At 27.9% G+C, this 17,442-nt stretch overlaps 1 protein-coding gene across 3 annotated transcripts in view; it reads right to left on the bottom strand.

Moving 5' to 3' along the window:
• LOC106793338 (octopamine receptor beta-3R-like) overlaps positions 1–17,442 on the bottom strand; it is a 67,599-nt gene that overhangs the window by 14,396 nt on the left and 35,761 nt on the right. The window contains exons 1-2 of one of the 3 annotated variants that reach the window (XM_014760195.1): positions 9,515–9,900; positions 1,038–1,881 (exon numbers count right to left, since the gene is read on the bottom strand). The exons of the other annotated variants lie outside the window; for them this stretch is intronic. Of the exons in view, the coding sequence (XP_014615681.1) occupies positions 1,038–1,742 (705 nt within the window). The 5' untranslated portion in view covers positions 1,743–1,881; positions 9,515–9,900. Of the gene's footprint in view, positions 1–1,037; positions 1,882–9,514; positions 9,901–17,442 lie in introns of those variants that run through there. 3 annotated transcript variants of the gene reach the window in all.

Here is a 17,442-nt window from a genome sequence, read left to right as displayed (position 1 = left end):
ATTTAATCTCATATATATCATTCATTATATTTTATATTATAATATAATATAATTTAATTTTAAATTTAATTATTAAAAATTGAGTGTAAAAAAAAAAAACAAAGAAGAAAAAAGACTTTAATCGAAAATCAATCTTTTTCTTTTTTGTATTAACCAACCTAACAGAGAAAAACGATAAGATCGGGGTAGTGGATTTTTCTTTCGGATTAAGTTTATCGTTTGAAATCATTGTTAAGGATCATTTCACTAGATAGAAAATGAAAGAGAAATTTAAGAGAGAGAGACAATTCTCAATCCGAAGAAAGAAAAGAAAGAGAAGAATGAAGGAGAGACGTTAATGATCACCGTTGAAAAGTGAGGCCAAGGAAGGAGACGCATTTAAAGGGAAAGTTCAAAATTACATAGGAACGTTTCTTCGTGCCACCTTGCTATATGCACTACTATAACGTATTATACTTCGAAATTCTCACTTAAGTCAAGGCTACGACTTCAACGTTTCAAAACCGCGACTAATGAAATCCCTCGTTAAAATACGAATTATGTATTACACCATAAAAAAAAAGAATAATAATAATAATAATCATGTATGTTGGCAATCATTTTTCAATTAGTTTCCAAAATAATAATAATAATAATAATAATCTTTTGCGAGACCTTATTCTATCTTATTTTCTTTCCTTTTTAATATAATTCGTACAAATTAAGAAATGAAAACAAAAATAAGAGAACAAACGAGGAATTGAATATATTGATAGAGTTTAATTATTTGAATATTAATTATTTTAACCTCAGAAAAAAAAGTAATAAGAACGAGTCGAAGAAATACAATATAATAAAACATCGGTGTTTATTTTTTTTTGGTGTATTTCAAGAGATAATTAATAAAATACAAACAATGTCTCGATGTATAATAATTAATCACAAAAAAATAAAACTCTTTAACCAATTCTTTTTGTTTCTTCAATTACCAATTTACCAAACACGATCTTATCGTTTCAATAAAGATTACAAAGGGGTAAAGGAAAATGAATGTCTACCTGTGGATTATCTCGAAGATAATTGAGATGTTTTTCGGTAGAATACCATCCCATAAAAATAGGAATAAAGCTGATAAAGGCTGGCAATGTCCAAGCACTTGCTAACATACAAGTTACAGTGATTCTTCTCATAATAGCAGGATACTCTAATGGTCTTACAATAGCGTAATATCTGTCAACACTGATACAACATAGATGTAAGATAGATGCTGTAGAAAAATAAACATCCATAGAATTCCATACGTCGCACATCGTACGACCAAAAATCCAATGACCGTACAATTCAACGGATGCATTGAAACTCATAGCACAAACTGCAACTAAAAAATCAGCAGCAGCCAAACTGACGACGTATCTATTAGTAGGTACACGTAATTTACGATGTCTTCTAACACTTGCAACGACTATTGCATTACCGATAAGTGCAGTCAAAATAATACCGATAATTATAACACCTTTCAAAATGGTCAAATATATGTTTCTATCATCACTTGTCGTAGTATTATTATTATTATTAGTAGTCGTAGTCGTCGTCTCTTCTTTCTCATTTTTTTCCTTACAAACAACGGTAGTAACATCTTCTAAAATGACACTTCTAATCGTTGATTCTATTACATCCACTAAATCAAATCTTGATATAACTTTAGTATTATTCCCAATGTATCCTTCTACGTCCTCTTCATCCGACGTTTCACTAATTTCCATCACAATCTTTTCCACTTTTTGACTTCATTCTTTCATTCTTTATTTGTTTATCAATTAACGACGAGTACTTTTTATAACACGCACGTAATTAACTTTTTTTTTTCCAATTACGTTTTATAATCTTCGATTGTGTTTCAATCTAACGAATTAATTAAGTTACGCGTTTTTATACGTTGTGTCGAATTAAATTTATTTCATTGATTATTTATTGTAAAAATCATAAAAGTATTAAAATAGTTAATGTGACCTTTCAATGAGTATTTTTTAATTATTAATATATTTTTTTTTTGAAACATCAAAAAATATATATATATGTATATAGTGTCGAAGGATATTCTTGAAAATGATTGTCCGAAGCCGTGTGATTTTGTAAATGTTAGAAAGCTCCTAGATATAACGAGAATCGTTAGATAGGAAGCACGCTTGTTTCAATGGAACCACGACAAAAAGACTAAAGAAAGTGAGAGAGCTTGATGAGCGTCGAGATGTGATATCATGAAAAAAAGATAGACACATAGATTCATACACGTATATATATATATATGACAGTCGTACAAAAAGATGATATAGATATAGACAGATAGATAGAAATACATAATGAGAAAAATAGAGAAAGAAAAGAAGATTAAAAAAAATGAGACAGGCAGAGAAAGTAGAAATAAAAATGATTAAAAAGATAGATGTATGAAATAAGAATGATAATAAAAAAATGGAAAGAAAGAGATAAATTAAAATAACAAGAAAAAAAAGAAAAAGAAATAAGAAATATAAATATATTATAATTATGGTGAAAAAAGTGTGAAAGAAATGGGACTGTTCTATATATATACTATTTTATATTAATAATTCTAAAACTTTGTAATATGCAACTAAAAAATATATATGTATGTATGTATATATTTGATTTATGCAATATTCAATAATATTACTCGGTTTTGACTTTTAGATTTTATATTGTATGCGACCTTTCAGTTATTTTTCTTTTTTTCTTTCTCTCACACAACACACACGCACACTATCTCTTTTTGTGTTTTTTTTTTTATCTATCCTACGTCTCTTCTATTTGTTTATATTTTTTAAATTCTATCTATTCCGACTCATATTTTTCCGCTTACTCGTACTTCACGTTTGTGCTTATCTACGAGACTCACATCAAACAAATAGACAAATGAAGAAACAAAAATAGGAAACGAGAGATATAGAAATATTGAAAACAAGAAAATAAATAAATAAAATTCAATGAATTAGAAAGAAATGAAAAACAAAAAAATTGAATTAATAAACGTATGTATGTGTGTGTGATAATTCTCTACCATTTAATATTAATTATTATGGTTACACGAAAAAAAACAAGGCGTACCCCTTTTTTATTTTCTTAATAATTTTCTTAGCAGTATAATATATATCTTCTCGTCGATTTCCAGTATTTTAATAATCTCACAAATTTGTTTATTAAATTTACTAACGATTATTAAACATGTTTACTCAATTACGAAATAAATTACACCATTAGGGAATCAATCCCTGAATTTATGTTTTTCCCCCCCCAACGTACAACCTATTGCGGTAACATAAGGGTTCTGGTAGTAAAGTGAATCCACGTAAATAAATGGAGGGGAAATCGCGTAAATGGGGAGATTATTTTATGTAAAAAAAAGAAAAAAGAAAAGAAAAGAAAAAAAAAAGAAAAACAAGATAAATAGAGAGAGAGAGAGAGAGAGAGAAAAAACCTCGCAAGAGAGATATAGCAAAAAATATATAAGATAAACAAAATAAAGATATAGAAAAGAAATGAGAGAAAAAGAAATGCAGTTTAAAATGGATTTTAAGGTGGAAGGAAGAGAGATGGTGAAGGGTGTCGAATGAAGGGTGGTTAAAATGGGGCGGGGGTGGTCGCAGTGGAGGAGGAGGAGGAGGAGGTGGAAAAGGGGGGAAAAAAGCTTTCGAAAGCAATTTCGTTGGGAACCGAGACGCCACTGGGAGAACGTTGTGTTTTATAAATTTGTATAACGCCCTACTGTAAATATTTTCCCGACGATTTCTCCATTGAGAGTTCGGAAAAATTGTTCAACCGTAAAACAAGGCTAAACGTAGAGTAGTTCCAAATGTTCTTTATTTCCTTTTCAAGAGTTCTCGGTTTGGCCGATTTCAAATTCGTTGATTTTTATTACGTTTAAATAAATACGATAAATTTTTTGAAAGGTTTTTCTTTTTTTGTTATTGTTGGAAAGATTTTCTTTAATATTTTACGAAATTTTTAACGAAAAATAAATACAGAACGAAGTAATTTTTATATAAAAATAAAATAGAAAATTAATTTTTGATTGAATCTCAAAAGGAAGTGTAAAAACAACAAAATATAATATATATTAGCTATTGGAAGAATTAATTAATTTTTTCGGGGGAAAATATAAAAATCTTGATTACGCTTATTAGCTTATACGATATTATTGAAATACATAATTTCCTGTATTTATCGTAGATTTATTTTTCGTTAAAAAAGTAGATTATATCTATCTAAAGAGAATATTGATTATCTTAAAGATCACATCATTGAACGATGCCCACACACATGTTTTCAAAATACTCCACAAGTATCGATAAATAATATGTTTTTTCTTTCCTTTTATCACAATTCGATCGATTAATTTACAATAAAAAATTCAACATTTATCGTCTTATTCTTGTATGGGTTTTTCTCAGGAAAGATAATGTTTTTAACAAAATAATAGATGAAATTGATATGAAGAACAAAAAACAAAAAAAAAAAACGGAGAAAAGAGAAAATAGAAAAAGAAAAAAAGCAAATTTTTTGCATGTACGTGCATCCACTTGAGATAAAAAATCAGTTCTAACTACTTGAATACAATACTAGATTATTCTTATCTCGTATTACTTAAAAATAAGAAAGTTAACGCACAAGTTTCGAATCATCAAATCTTTTGGAATAAATATTATTCGAAAATAATATCTATATATAAAAAACAAACAAATCTTAACGAACAATGTTTATATATATATATATATATAAAAATTAATATAATAATTTATTTCTTTCACGTATCGTCCGTATAAAAAAAAAAGAAAGAAATTAAATCATACCAAAAAAAAAAGAAAAAAAGAACAGAGAGGGTGTCGAGGTCAATGTGTAAAAGAATAAAACGAATACGGAATCTCTCTCTCTCTCTCTCTCTCTCTTTCTTTTTTAAAAACAAAAAGAAAAAGGGAAGAAAAAACAAAACGAAGAAAAAAAATTGGCAAAGGCCAAGCAGAAGAGGCGCCCGTATACGTTTAAGTCGATTCGTAATGATCGAGTTACACTTTCAACAAAAATCTAGCTTATTATTAATAAATCTTCGTGGCTTAGTGCCAACATTTCGAGACATTCAATGCCAAAACGAAAGACTTGTGGCGTCTTTTTCGTCGTTGAATCGTCGTCTTCGTCGTTGTCTTCGTCGTGTTGTGTGTGAAAATTTTTGACTAATCGCAAATCATCTTATTTCTCAGACAAAGCTCAAACATAATAGAGAAAATCTATATATATATATTATATATTTGAATAGAAAGATTCCCCCCCCCTTCTGCCCCTCCGGCCATCCTCCCTCTACCCCATAAAACTGATCGAGTAAATTTATGAATATGATAGATAGAACGAAGGAAACAAAGATAGAAGAACGCGATGATTAATGACTTTAACCAGAACGCAATCGAGTTATACTCGAGTTGATTCGATACAATCGATAAGTTAAGTGGTGCTGTGATAGGGCCCTTGACGAGCCCTCCTAATTCTTACGAACTTGGCCTTGATATTAACGATCAACTGTTAAAAATTTCATTTCTCTAACCTTTTCTTTTTTTTTTCACGATCACTTTCATTTATATGTTTCTCTATCAATGTATTTGTATATATATGTATGTATCTAGATATTTATTATGTGTAAAATTGTATTAAAACAATTATAAATGATAAAAAATGAAAAAAAATAACAAAAATAGAATTTTATTAAATATAATATTGAATTGTTAATTAATTTTGATAATATTATTACGTTAGAGAAATTGGATTATTGTTTTTTTTTTTTTTTTCTGATAGAGATAGGACTGGGTTTTTGAAAATGTATATACAAGGTTATTAAAAAAAAAAAAAAAAAAAAAAGGATTTATAGTAATCACACCGAGACGAGTAATAAAATATTGAATTTAAGTCAGTTTTAAAGTCAGTCCTTTCGATGGGAATAAATCTTTATTATTTATGACTGTTGGATATATATCGTAAGTGAGTTTCTCGATAAAATATTTAACGTAGACAGAAGAATTTGTTTATAAATATATTATTTCGATATATATATATATATATATATATATATTTTTGTGCAATATATATTCTCCGAGTTAATTTTAAAGTTAAACAAATATTGAAAAGTTACACACGATCGACCAATTAATTAGTTTCCGATTTGAAAAGAAAATAAAAAAATGAGGAAAAGAAAAGGAATACAAAAAGAAACATATATACAAAACACATAAAAGAATAATATTTCCGTACGTTAATTCCTTTCCCATAAAATTTTGCTCTCTCTGTTTTTTTTATCCTTCTATATATTTATTTATTTTTTATTCGAACATTAATCGTTAACATTAAACAAATATTCCTTCGTTGTTTAACTGCAGTTTCATCGGTCGTTAAAAATGAATTTCGTACTACAAAATATAATAAAGTTTAACTTATAATGGTTAATAAACGCATCGTTGAGCGAATCATCGATCGAGAACCGTTTTCACACACATTTTCTTTTTCTTCTTTTTTTTATTTATTTATTTATTTATTATTATTATTATTTTTATTTTCTTTTTTAATTATCTTCTTTATTCTTTTAATCTCACGCTTGTTATCGACCTATATTACTAAATATAGAAAAAGGTTTATACTTAATACGTATTTTACATATCCGTTTATATATTCTATAAATATAAAAAGATACAATGTTACATGTGTAATATGTACCTGTAATATATACCCGTAATATGTACAAGAGATACGTATTTATAAACATATGTTACTGTTAAAGAATAATTCATGAAATAATTATTCCAGTTAAAGTATGAAATAAGAAAGCATTATATATTTTAATAAATTAATATACGAAGTCTCTCCTAAATTGATATAACATTTAATTATTTTATAATATCACTTTGTTCAAATGCAAAAATAAATATTAAAATAATTGAAATTATTTTGTAAAATATCTTTCTCACGCATATTTATAAACAAACAACGAATATATCAATATTGTAATAAATGTTTCACGTGTTAAAATGATTACAATTACATATACGATAATTATTATGATCCAACATTAAAGAGAGATATGATAGAGTGTTTTTAAATTCAAATTCATTTAACGTATACCTCTATGTATGTGTATATATATATCTTTATACACACAAGTTTCTGTATGTTTTTTACGGTGAAACGATCTGTTAGATAAAAAAAAGGTCATATCGCGAAATCGAGATAAATAAACTAGAAAGTGTAAAACATTAAAACCGATAGAAGACACACCACGGTGTCGTGCACGTCGCGTGACTTTAAAACGTCTTTTCTATGTATATATATATATATACACATAAAACATAGAAGCTTATTGTTAGATAAACGTTAGTATCTACTTTCTATATCCCCCACGTTTCGCGTTATTCAAATTTTGGACAGATCCTGACAAGAATTATAAATTATTCGTGTATAAATATAAAAAGCAAAAGAAAAAATAGAAAAAAAGAAAGAAAGATAAATTATCGACGTTTGAATATATATTTCTTTTTTTATTATAAATAATTTAATTTCAATAATCAATATATATTTGTTTAGCAATATTGAATTACTAGTACTCGGTCAAATCATTTAAATCAAGCTTAACGTAATGGGTTGAGGGAGGTTTGTTAATAAAATGATTTGCTGTTTTGTGTCTAATTTTATAAAAAGAAAAAGAACAAAAAAAAAGAACAGAAAAAAAAAATAACTAATCGAACGGTTCTTATATGGAAATACAACTGGGGGACACTTCATTCGTTTGAAATATAGTTAAAACATCGTTAAAGGTAACTATCGATTGGCATCAATTTTTTAAATCCAACGTGGGGTTGTTTTACCTTGTCGTTTTTTGGAAGAAAATAGTAGACAGTGTGGGATTATCTTGTCGGTTCACATTCATATTTTTATATATATATATATCAACTTAACGAGCTTTTCAACTATTTATTACATTTATAATGATATACCTATAGGAAAACTTGGCATCTAACTCGAACATTTGTACACATTTTTCTTGGCCACCTAACTTATGCTTATTTTTAAAGATGATCGTATAGATTTTGTACGTGTTGTTTCGCTCGATGATATTTACTAAAATAAATTACAACAACCACAACATTTAATATCAATAAAAATATGTATAGGAAAAAAAGAAACACTATTGAAAAAATAGTAGTATATATCTTAAATGAATATATATTATTTTAATACAATTATTTTATAGATTTCAATTGATTGAATACTTATTTCGTGAAATATTTATTTTTAATACTAATCAAAACATTCTTCCTCCCCCCCCCCTCATATTCTTAGAATCCTTTTTTTCTATTTATAAATTATCGTAAGTACTCTTCGGCTTAATTTGATTCCCAGATGCAATCACGAGTTGTTTAGATTTGAATTTTCTGATTTATTCGAGTAATTGGATGAAAAAAAAAAAAAAAAACAAGAAAAAACAGAAAAAAAAGAGAGAACTTTCATTTACAAGCACGCGAAGGGAGAAGATAAATTCGCTCGTGGTATCTTCTTAAATCACGTAAATTGAATTTCGTGCTCTGCCAATTAATTAAGAAGATTTCGAATGGTAAGAATAAAATATATAAATTAGAATAGAGATATCAATAAAAAATAAAAAAAAAACAACAAAAAAGAAAAAAACAACCTAAACTTTAGTTGATCTGAATGACGATAAGCGTGTTAATTAATTGAAACGAAAAACTTGTCAGGAATAAATTAATATAAATAATATTTTATATGCGTACGCACATATTTTTATGTATGTAATTTATACACACGCCAAATACATATGCATAAGTGTAAATATTCTCTCCCCCTCCCCATCCCCATCCCCGTGTATGTACATTTGTTTACATACATACATACATTTATAACGTAACTCACGTTTATTGTTGTCGAACGCACGTGCTTCCATTCAAATTCAAAATTTGACATAAACCATGCATTTAATTTCATTAAAACACATTCTAACATTTAAACAATTCATTTTATAATATTTCAATAATAATATTCTCATTGAAAGGTCCTATTATAAAAAAAGAAAAAAAATACATTGAAATAATAAATTTAAATGAAAAAAGAAAAAAAAATATATCAAAGTACACAATATGATTATTATTTATAAAAAACAAATAAAATTATACATTATAATAAATAATTCGATCACTATAATGACATATATACATACACATACATATATACATATATATATATATATATATATACCTTCCGTATTAAAAAAATCAAATGATTTTTATCTTCCAAAATAAATCACGAATAAATAAATAAATAAATAAATAAAAAGATGTGAATTATCGATCGAATTGTGATGTGTGTTCTTTTTAATGGCCAAAGATGGCTAGAACGAAAAAAACAAAAGAGAAACAAAATAATGAAAAGAAATATTATACAATATATCTTAGAGGATAAAAAAATATCTTGCCGAATTTGTACAAATTAGTATAATTAATTTGTTCGTTTGTTTTTTTCTTTCTTTTCTTTTTTGCTTAGTTGCTTGCTTTCTTTCTTCCCCCCCTTTTATCAACGATGAAAACGAAAACTAAATCTAAGCTCGAATCGTCGCGTGACACATCATAGTAAACTGTGTTACGTTTACGAACGACGCCGGTAGACTGAGCGTCGTGACGTGTCGCGGCGCCACGTTACCTTCTACCTCTCTCTCTCTCTCTCTCTCACTCTTTTTTTCTCACACATATACTCATTCATTCACTCACTCACATACACACGTTCATACTCATCCCTCTTTTTCCATCTAACATCATATTATAATGCTTCCTCTATTCTTTTCTTGCCACTATTACTCCTTTTATTCCATTTTTTCTTCTATTCTATTCCCTCCCCACCACCACCCCCCACCCCAACCCCCACTTCGTCCCATTATTCCGTTCATTTTCCCCTTCCCACCCTTTTTTCTTTTCAACGTTTTCAAGATTTTTCTAAATCTATAATTATTCATACAACCCCCCCCCCTACCCACCACCCCTTTTCATTCCCTCACTCCTTCTATTTTTCTCTTTGAATATTTTATCGTATCTCTTTTTTTATATTTTCCATTCTTTCCACTACACTTCTAATGTCAATCCCCCTGCCCCCCTATCTCATCGTCCCTTTTTTATCTGTCAATATTTTTATGTGATTTTTCATATTTTTTATCAATGGTGTGTTTTATTTTGGTTTTCTTTTAACTATTTTTATAAATTCATAATTATTCATGTCCTGTGTGTCTCTCTCTCTCTCTTTCTATATCGCTTTTTTCTTTTTCTTTTTTTTTTTTTTTTTTTAAGAGAATGTTTTTTCCTTTTCTTTTTCACCGATATTGCAACACTCTGTTGGTCGAAAAGATATAAACAACAAAATAACGTTTGCATGGAATGCAAATTTTGGTTGGAACTATTTTCGAATGGAAATAAAATTTGTTGTTTAAAATGTAAATTAATAAGATTTAGTTTTCATCGAATTTGTTTAGAATTCCAGTTATATACGAATAAGATTTTTTGATAGGATGTGTTTTATATATATATGAAAATAAAATAAAATAAATACAATCGTATAAATAGACTCAAAGAGAATGTTGATTTTATAGCTACAGGTTTTGAATAAAAAATAAATAAACAAGCAAAAGAGATATGGAATATCGAATTTGACGAATTTTTCTAAATATTCATTTTTTGTCTGTAACGAATAAATAAACATTTTAATTTGTATGCAATAGAAATTGTAGAAAATCTATAGTCGAGAACAAAACGAAGTTACAAATTTATTGAATATTACGAACAATTTTATATACGTGTAATAACATTACAAATATACAAATATTTCTAAATTTCCATATGATATACATATGTATAAAAATGTAATTCCTTTTACAGGGTACTTCCTTTTTCTGTCTCATGATTTTACACTTGAATAAACATGTGTGCAATTTGAAGTAAAAAGTTTGGAGAAAAAAAAAGGGAAACCGAACAATTTGTAAAAATTGATTTCAATTCGAATGAAGGAAAATTCGTTTACAATAACCTAGGAATTGAAAAAAAGAGTGAGAGAGAGAGAGAGAGAGAGAGAGAGAAATAGAGATAAAAGAAACGCTTTTATGAAAAATATACAAACGACGTTTATTGCATAATATAATCCTGCATAACATGCACATACGGTTATTTCGTATTATTCAACGTGTAATATCGCAATACTACTTTTATTTCAATTTATTATCGATTATTATTTCTATAGTATTTCAAAAGTTCTCGATCGTTCTTTAATTTACACGATAATGAAAAAAGTTGTGCAGAATTATTCAGGAATAAAAAAAAAGAAAAATTGTGAAGAGGGAAGAGTCAAAGTTGTATTCAATTTACGAGCATATTAAATTCATACTACGTCTCGTTACTTAATTGTTGCTCGTATAATACATAATATCTAGCGAGATATTCTCTAATTACTACCCATTCTTGTATCTTTTTTTTTTTATTATTATTTTTTAATATATAACAACCCGACAGAAACGATTTAATTGCACGTGATATATTATTTAATAAATTCGAAAATATAAAAGAACATAGATTATATCTACGCGTATAAAAACTGGCAATTAAATATACACATCAAATGTTATGCAATTCTATTTAACTTTTATATCATCTCTCAATAGATAATAACGACAAATAATGATTACAAATGCAGTTATTAATTCGATAAATTTAAAATCGTTCTTTTGTTTTAATGCCTCTCTTTCTTTCTCTCTCTCTTTTAAAAAATAACTACCTAATAGAATTATTTAAGACGAACATTATTTTTTTTTTTTATATATAACAAAATGAAAAAAAATACAATTGTAACGTAGGTAAAATTGGTTGTTAGTTATGATCGTTTAGTTACGTAAATAGTGTCCTAGTTATCTTTCAATGATTATAATTTTGTCAAGAATAAAAATAAAAAACTGCGGAAAAAAAAAACAAATGGAAGAAGGAACGAAAAAATTAAATAAAAATTATTATCAATTGTTAAGAAAATTTTTGGATATAGATCGAACGAATTAAGAAGTACAAAAAAAAGAAAACAAACAAAAAAATAAACTTGCAGTTGTAGTTGCAGTTGCAGTCAAGTTGACGCGCCAAGCCGACGGCCGCCATTCGATCGATCGATTCAATACGGTGCACAATAACGAGCGGCCTTCAAGTTCACGAACAACCAACCCATTCGATGTTGCTTGGCTTTCAGAACGATTTTACTTTTTATCTTTACAAAATCGTTTATTTCTGCCCTTCACTCGAGTGCCATATATTTTTTGCCTCGAACAAACTCCCCTCCCCACCCCCACCCCACCCACCACCACCACCCCGTTCCACCTCCTCTTCTCCACCCAAACTACCATCTTCGGTTACACGCAATACAAAAAGTCNCCACCCCCACCCCACCCACCACCACCACCCCGTTCCACCTCCTCTTCTCCACCCAAACTACCATCTTCGGTTACACGCAATACAAAAAGTCTTTACTTCTCTCTTTTTGTTTTTCTTTTATACTTTTACTCTTAATTGTGTAAAAGATAATAAATAGTTTTTTTTATTAACTGATATAGAAATACGCGATGAGAGAGTATCTTTTTTAAAAATAATATACCGTTATCGATATTGATACAATGTGTTTTAAAATTAAAACGATTTAGAAATATATGCATTGCTATACTTTAATTATATTATGTTTAATGAGTTTGAATGTTGAGGGCTTTATTTATTAAAAAAAATGAATTAATTAAATACGATAATAATTGAGAGAAAACGTTCGTTAAAAGAAAAATCGTACGTTCTGGGATATAACTGTAAGAACCGGATGGGGGGTGGGGAATATCTGGTTCTTTTTTTTAATACCTAACGATTGTTCATCCTTTAATGTTTTTTTAGTATTAGAATCAATTAAATATTCATTAACGCTATTTCTACCACAATCTTGTGTATAATACCTATCTCGTTTACATGCAAATATAAATATATGAGAATAATTGTTAAAAATTACTTTAAGATTCTCGAAGAAAAAAAAAAGATATCAAAATAATAAATTCAACATCCCTATATAATTCAATTATAAGAATAATCCAAAATTCATTAAAGGAAATCGATTAAAACTAATGATAATAATTTCAATAGAAACTTTCGATAGGTATTTTATGACACTTATGGTAAAAATAGCGTTAAAATAAAAAAATGATGGTTAGCCTACGTTAGATGCGTTTTGTTCTTATGTCCAATGCTGCATATTATCCATATCCATATCCTGCCTGAAGGTATTCATATATGTATATATCACTATTTAGCACTAAACACACACTCGCGTACATATGCATACCATACCTGCCTGCAAGTATGCATATATATATATCACACTTTAGAATTAAACACACACTCGCGCACATATGCATACCATACTGTCTGCAGATATGCATATATGTATATATCACACTTTAGAATTAAACACACACTCGCGCACATATGCATACCATACTGTCTGCAGATATGCATATATGTATATATCACACTTTAGAATTAAACACACACTCGTGCACATATGCATATATATATATATATCACTTGCATAGGAAGATCATAATGCACACGCGTATACGCGAAACGAAAAAAATTATATATATTTATCTAATACCGATGTTACATCTACCAACGCTCGAAAGAGACTAACAATAAGTATGAAAATTGGTTTCGGAATATACACGACAGATACCGAACATACACGAAGGTCAATGCCATTATAAATTCGGCGGTGAGATGTTTATTAGAATAAAAGAGATTACGTTAGAATATATACGTTGACGTAAGAGCTAGAAGTTATAAGTAAATTATAAACAAAACATTTAATAACTGAAAAGATTTTTTTTTCGGCTAGTTTAAAATATCTTTTCTCCTTGTTCTTCTTAGTCAACGTTCTTACCGGCTTCCGACGAGATGTGTTTACGCGTGTTTCGATATTATACACTACACATCTTTTTAATAATGTATTTATTTTATTTTAACGTTAAATACACAGTGTTTTATGTTGGATTTTTTTTTTCTTTTTTTATCTATACTATCATGAAAAATATTTCGATGATTAATCCCGTTAATTGTACTTCGTTTTACGTATGACCGAATTAAAAAAAGAACTAGTTAAAGTGTGCGATATAATTAATTATTAAAATAAAAAATACACAAAGTAAATAAATATTTTGTAATATATAATATTTTATGCGTGGAAGTGATAAAATTATCTCTGTGTAAAATAAAGTTTATTGTGTTGTGAATGGCGTTGTCACTGGAAATCCGTATATGTGAGTGCGTTCGTTGCAATTTGAAAGGAGAGATTTTTTTATCACCAAGTAAGTTGACAATGTTTAACATAAAAGATGCATGCTGATTTAAACATTTAGGTCAGTTTTACTCGAGTCAGTTTTCAATATAGTTAGAGAGAGATTAGCTCATTGTTCTTATAATGAAAGAATTAAAATTCTTTTATTGATTATTTTTCATTTAACTGATTTTGATATTAAAAAAAAAAAACATTTAAATAATAAAAAACAATGCATGTGGCTAATCAATCCCCAAACAGAATATTTCATTGAGATTTTAAGATACAGGTGTTTTATTCTAAAAAAAAATATGAAATTATATTAATGTATTTATTTTTCTAAATTATTTTCATCTTAAACATATTGTATCAGTAATGTTCAATGAAAACAAAAATTTAATAGAAGATATATAACGTTGTACAATTTTACGGGACACTGTATGAAAATATTCATAATTCACACCAATAACTTATGCTGGACACATATATGCATCCATAAAGCTGAAAGGGTTAAAATATGACTCTCGTGTCAGATTTATTTCATAATGATGCATAATCAACTACATCTCGACAAGGATTGCTCTTCTTTTATTCATTTTTCAATCCCCCTAAGTTTTTCTTTCCCCATTTGTCCTTCCTTTCTTTCTTTATGATATCATTATTCTCATCACTCTGACGCATATTTCAAGAACGATCAATTATCTATCCATGTCCGGTTTAACATAAGCTCACTCGACAAAGGAAAAAAAAATCACAAATTGTTTATTTATTTTTTATCTAAACTAACCTGATATCGTCACGGTAATCCAACTCGAAACGGTTCTTTTTTGGTGATCTTATCGTTCATATACATATATATATATATAAATTTTAAATAGATAAAAGTAATAGTTCGATTTAAAAAGTGAATAAAATCGAAAAATATATATACTTAATTATAATTTATTAATTGCAGTATCCGTGTATTTATATTGATCAATAAATGATTTTTATATTAGAAAGATAAATAATAGAAAAATCAACGAACTCTCTTTAAATAAAACACATAAAAAAAATGATAGAAACTTTGGATTATTACCATACATTAGAAGTTCAGTTAACAAAGTAAACAAAATTGAGAGACAGAGAGAGAGAGAGAGAGAGAGGGGAAAAAAAATATAAAAAAAGAAGAATACCCTTTTCTGAAGAAGTAGAAAAGTTATACTACCTATATATAAGAAGGAACGTTGAAATTCTATTGGAACTTTTAACTTGTTCTATGCTAAAAGAAACTTTTTTTTTTCTGTCTTATATTGTTTTTTTTATCTCCGTTCACCTATTCGTCATAGGAACGAACACGCGAGAGAGTTTTTTTTTCTTTTCTTAGCAAGAGTTTAGGTTGAAACTTTCTCACGTTCTTGACTACGTACGAGGAGAGCTCACTTCGAGATAACTCATCCGATCAATGTATAAGAAGAAAGGCTTATAAGATCGATGTTTCAACGTCGAATTTTTGTCCTTGGAATTAATTGCTTTTTCTTTTCAAGGGTCTAACGTTTAACTTTATTTGTATAATAAGGCCGATTTTTGATCGATCATAACCAACGGGAAATCATTTTTTTTTAAATATTTAATATTTAAAAAAAAAAAAGAAAACTCTGATTACCAAATGTGTGTAAAAATTTTATTCAGATTGATTGAATTTTTACAAGACACCAAGAACATGAGAAAGTTTCTTGAAAATATCTTCATTTCGTTTCAATCAAAAATTCAAATTCTTTTCAATGAACTATTTGAGTACTGTGATCTTTTTAATTCAAAAATCTTAAGTTGATACCTTAGAGCATCGTTATTCAATTCACGAGGGATCAAATGAAAACGTTGAGATCTCAATACAATCGTAAGTTTTCATTACCATTAAACGACGACAATTGTTTTAAACGCATAATTCAATGAATTTTATTAAAGAAACAAAAGTATTCTCATTCATTTTTAGTTACTTAATCTAATTACTCATCGTTACGAATTATATTATTGTGATAATACAAAAAAAAAACAGGCTTCTATCTTAAATTAAAAAATCAATAATTGTTGGAATATTGTTTCAACGATCATTGTTCGAGATTGTCGATAAAAAATTCGATTCGATATTAGAAATATTAATTAAATAAAACGCGTTGAAGATAGCATAAAAAAGAAAATTACAAAAACTTATCCTTAATTAATTAGGTTCGATGACGTAGTCGGAATTTTTTATTTCAATCGAGTCGCCCCTAAGTTTCTTTTCTTTTCTTTTCAAGCTTGTCTACTCTCCCCCCCCCCCGCCCTTCCCCACCCTCCCATCTCCTATCCAACACCTTTTTTTTTCATATCCCGCTAATTTATATTCGTTTTGCGGTATAGTAGAAGTTTCCAACGTGTTTCAATAGTTCGTTTTCTTCTGACTAAATTGAAGGAATGTAAATTGAGAGTAGCACGTTTCTGAAATGAGTTTGCCACCATTTTCCTTCTATCTCATTTTACGTTTAACACATTTCCTCTTTATCACGTTTTATTTCTAACACGTTTTATCTACACTTTTTTTCTTTTCTTTTATTTTATTTTAATTTTTTTTTTTTTTATGTTACTTGTTCTTTCTTACCGTATTTATTTTTTTTCTTTTTTCTCTACTATCTTCGTTTCGTTCTTTAAGGATATACTTAAACAACTCGAGTGGAAAAATGGAAGAGAGGAATTCTCCTAAACTAGTATTTTCGTTGAAACAGGAACGCATAATTTTGGTATTTCTACGTTAACCAAGAGACTGTTTTCTATTTGTTTTTCGCTTTTAAGAAAGAAAGAGAGAGAGAGAGAGACAATTGCATGAGAATGAATAAAATTGAGTGTTGGTTAGAAAAGTTTTCCTTTAAAGGTTTTATCCTTCTATTTATTTTATTTCCCTTTTTTTCTTTCACGTTACAATTTTATAAGCGCGCGTACACTTTAATGTATAATTATTTATTGTTAATCGTTTGATAATACATTTATACATGCACATCAATG

The sequence above is a fragment of the Polistes canadensis genome, unplaced genomic scaffold, assembly GCF_001313835.1.
Source record: "Polistes canadensis isolate GaletaPanama2010 unplaced genomic scaffold, ASM131383v1 scaffold_0, whole genome shotgun sequence".
Lineage (NCBI taxonomy): Eukaryota > Metazoa > Arthropoda > Insecta > Hymenoptera > Vespidae > Polistes > Polistes canadensis.
This window is presented reverse-complemented; position numbering and strand designations above follow the sequence as displayed.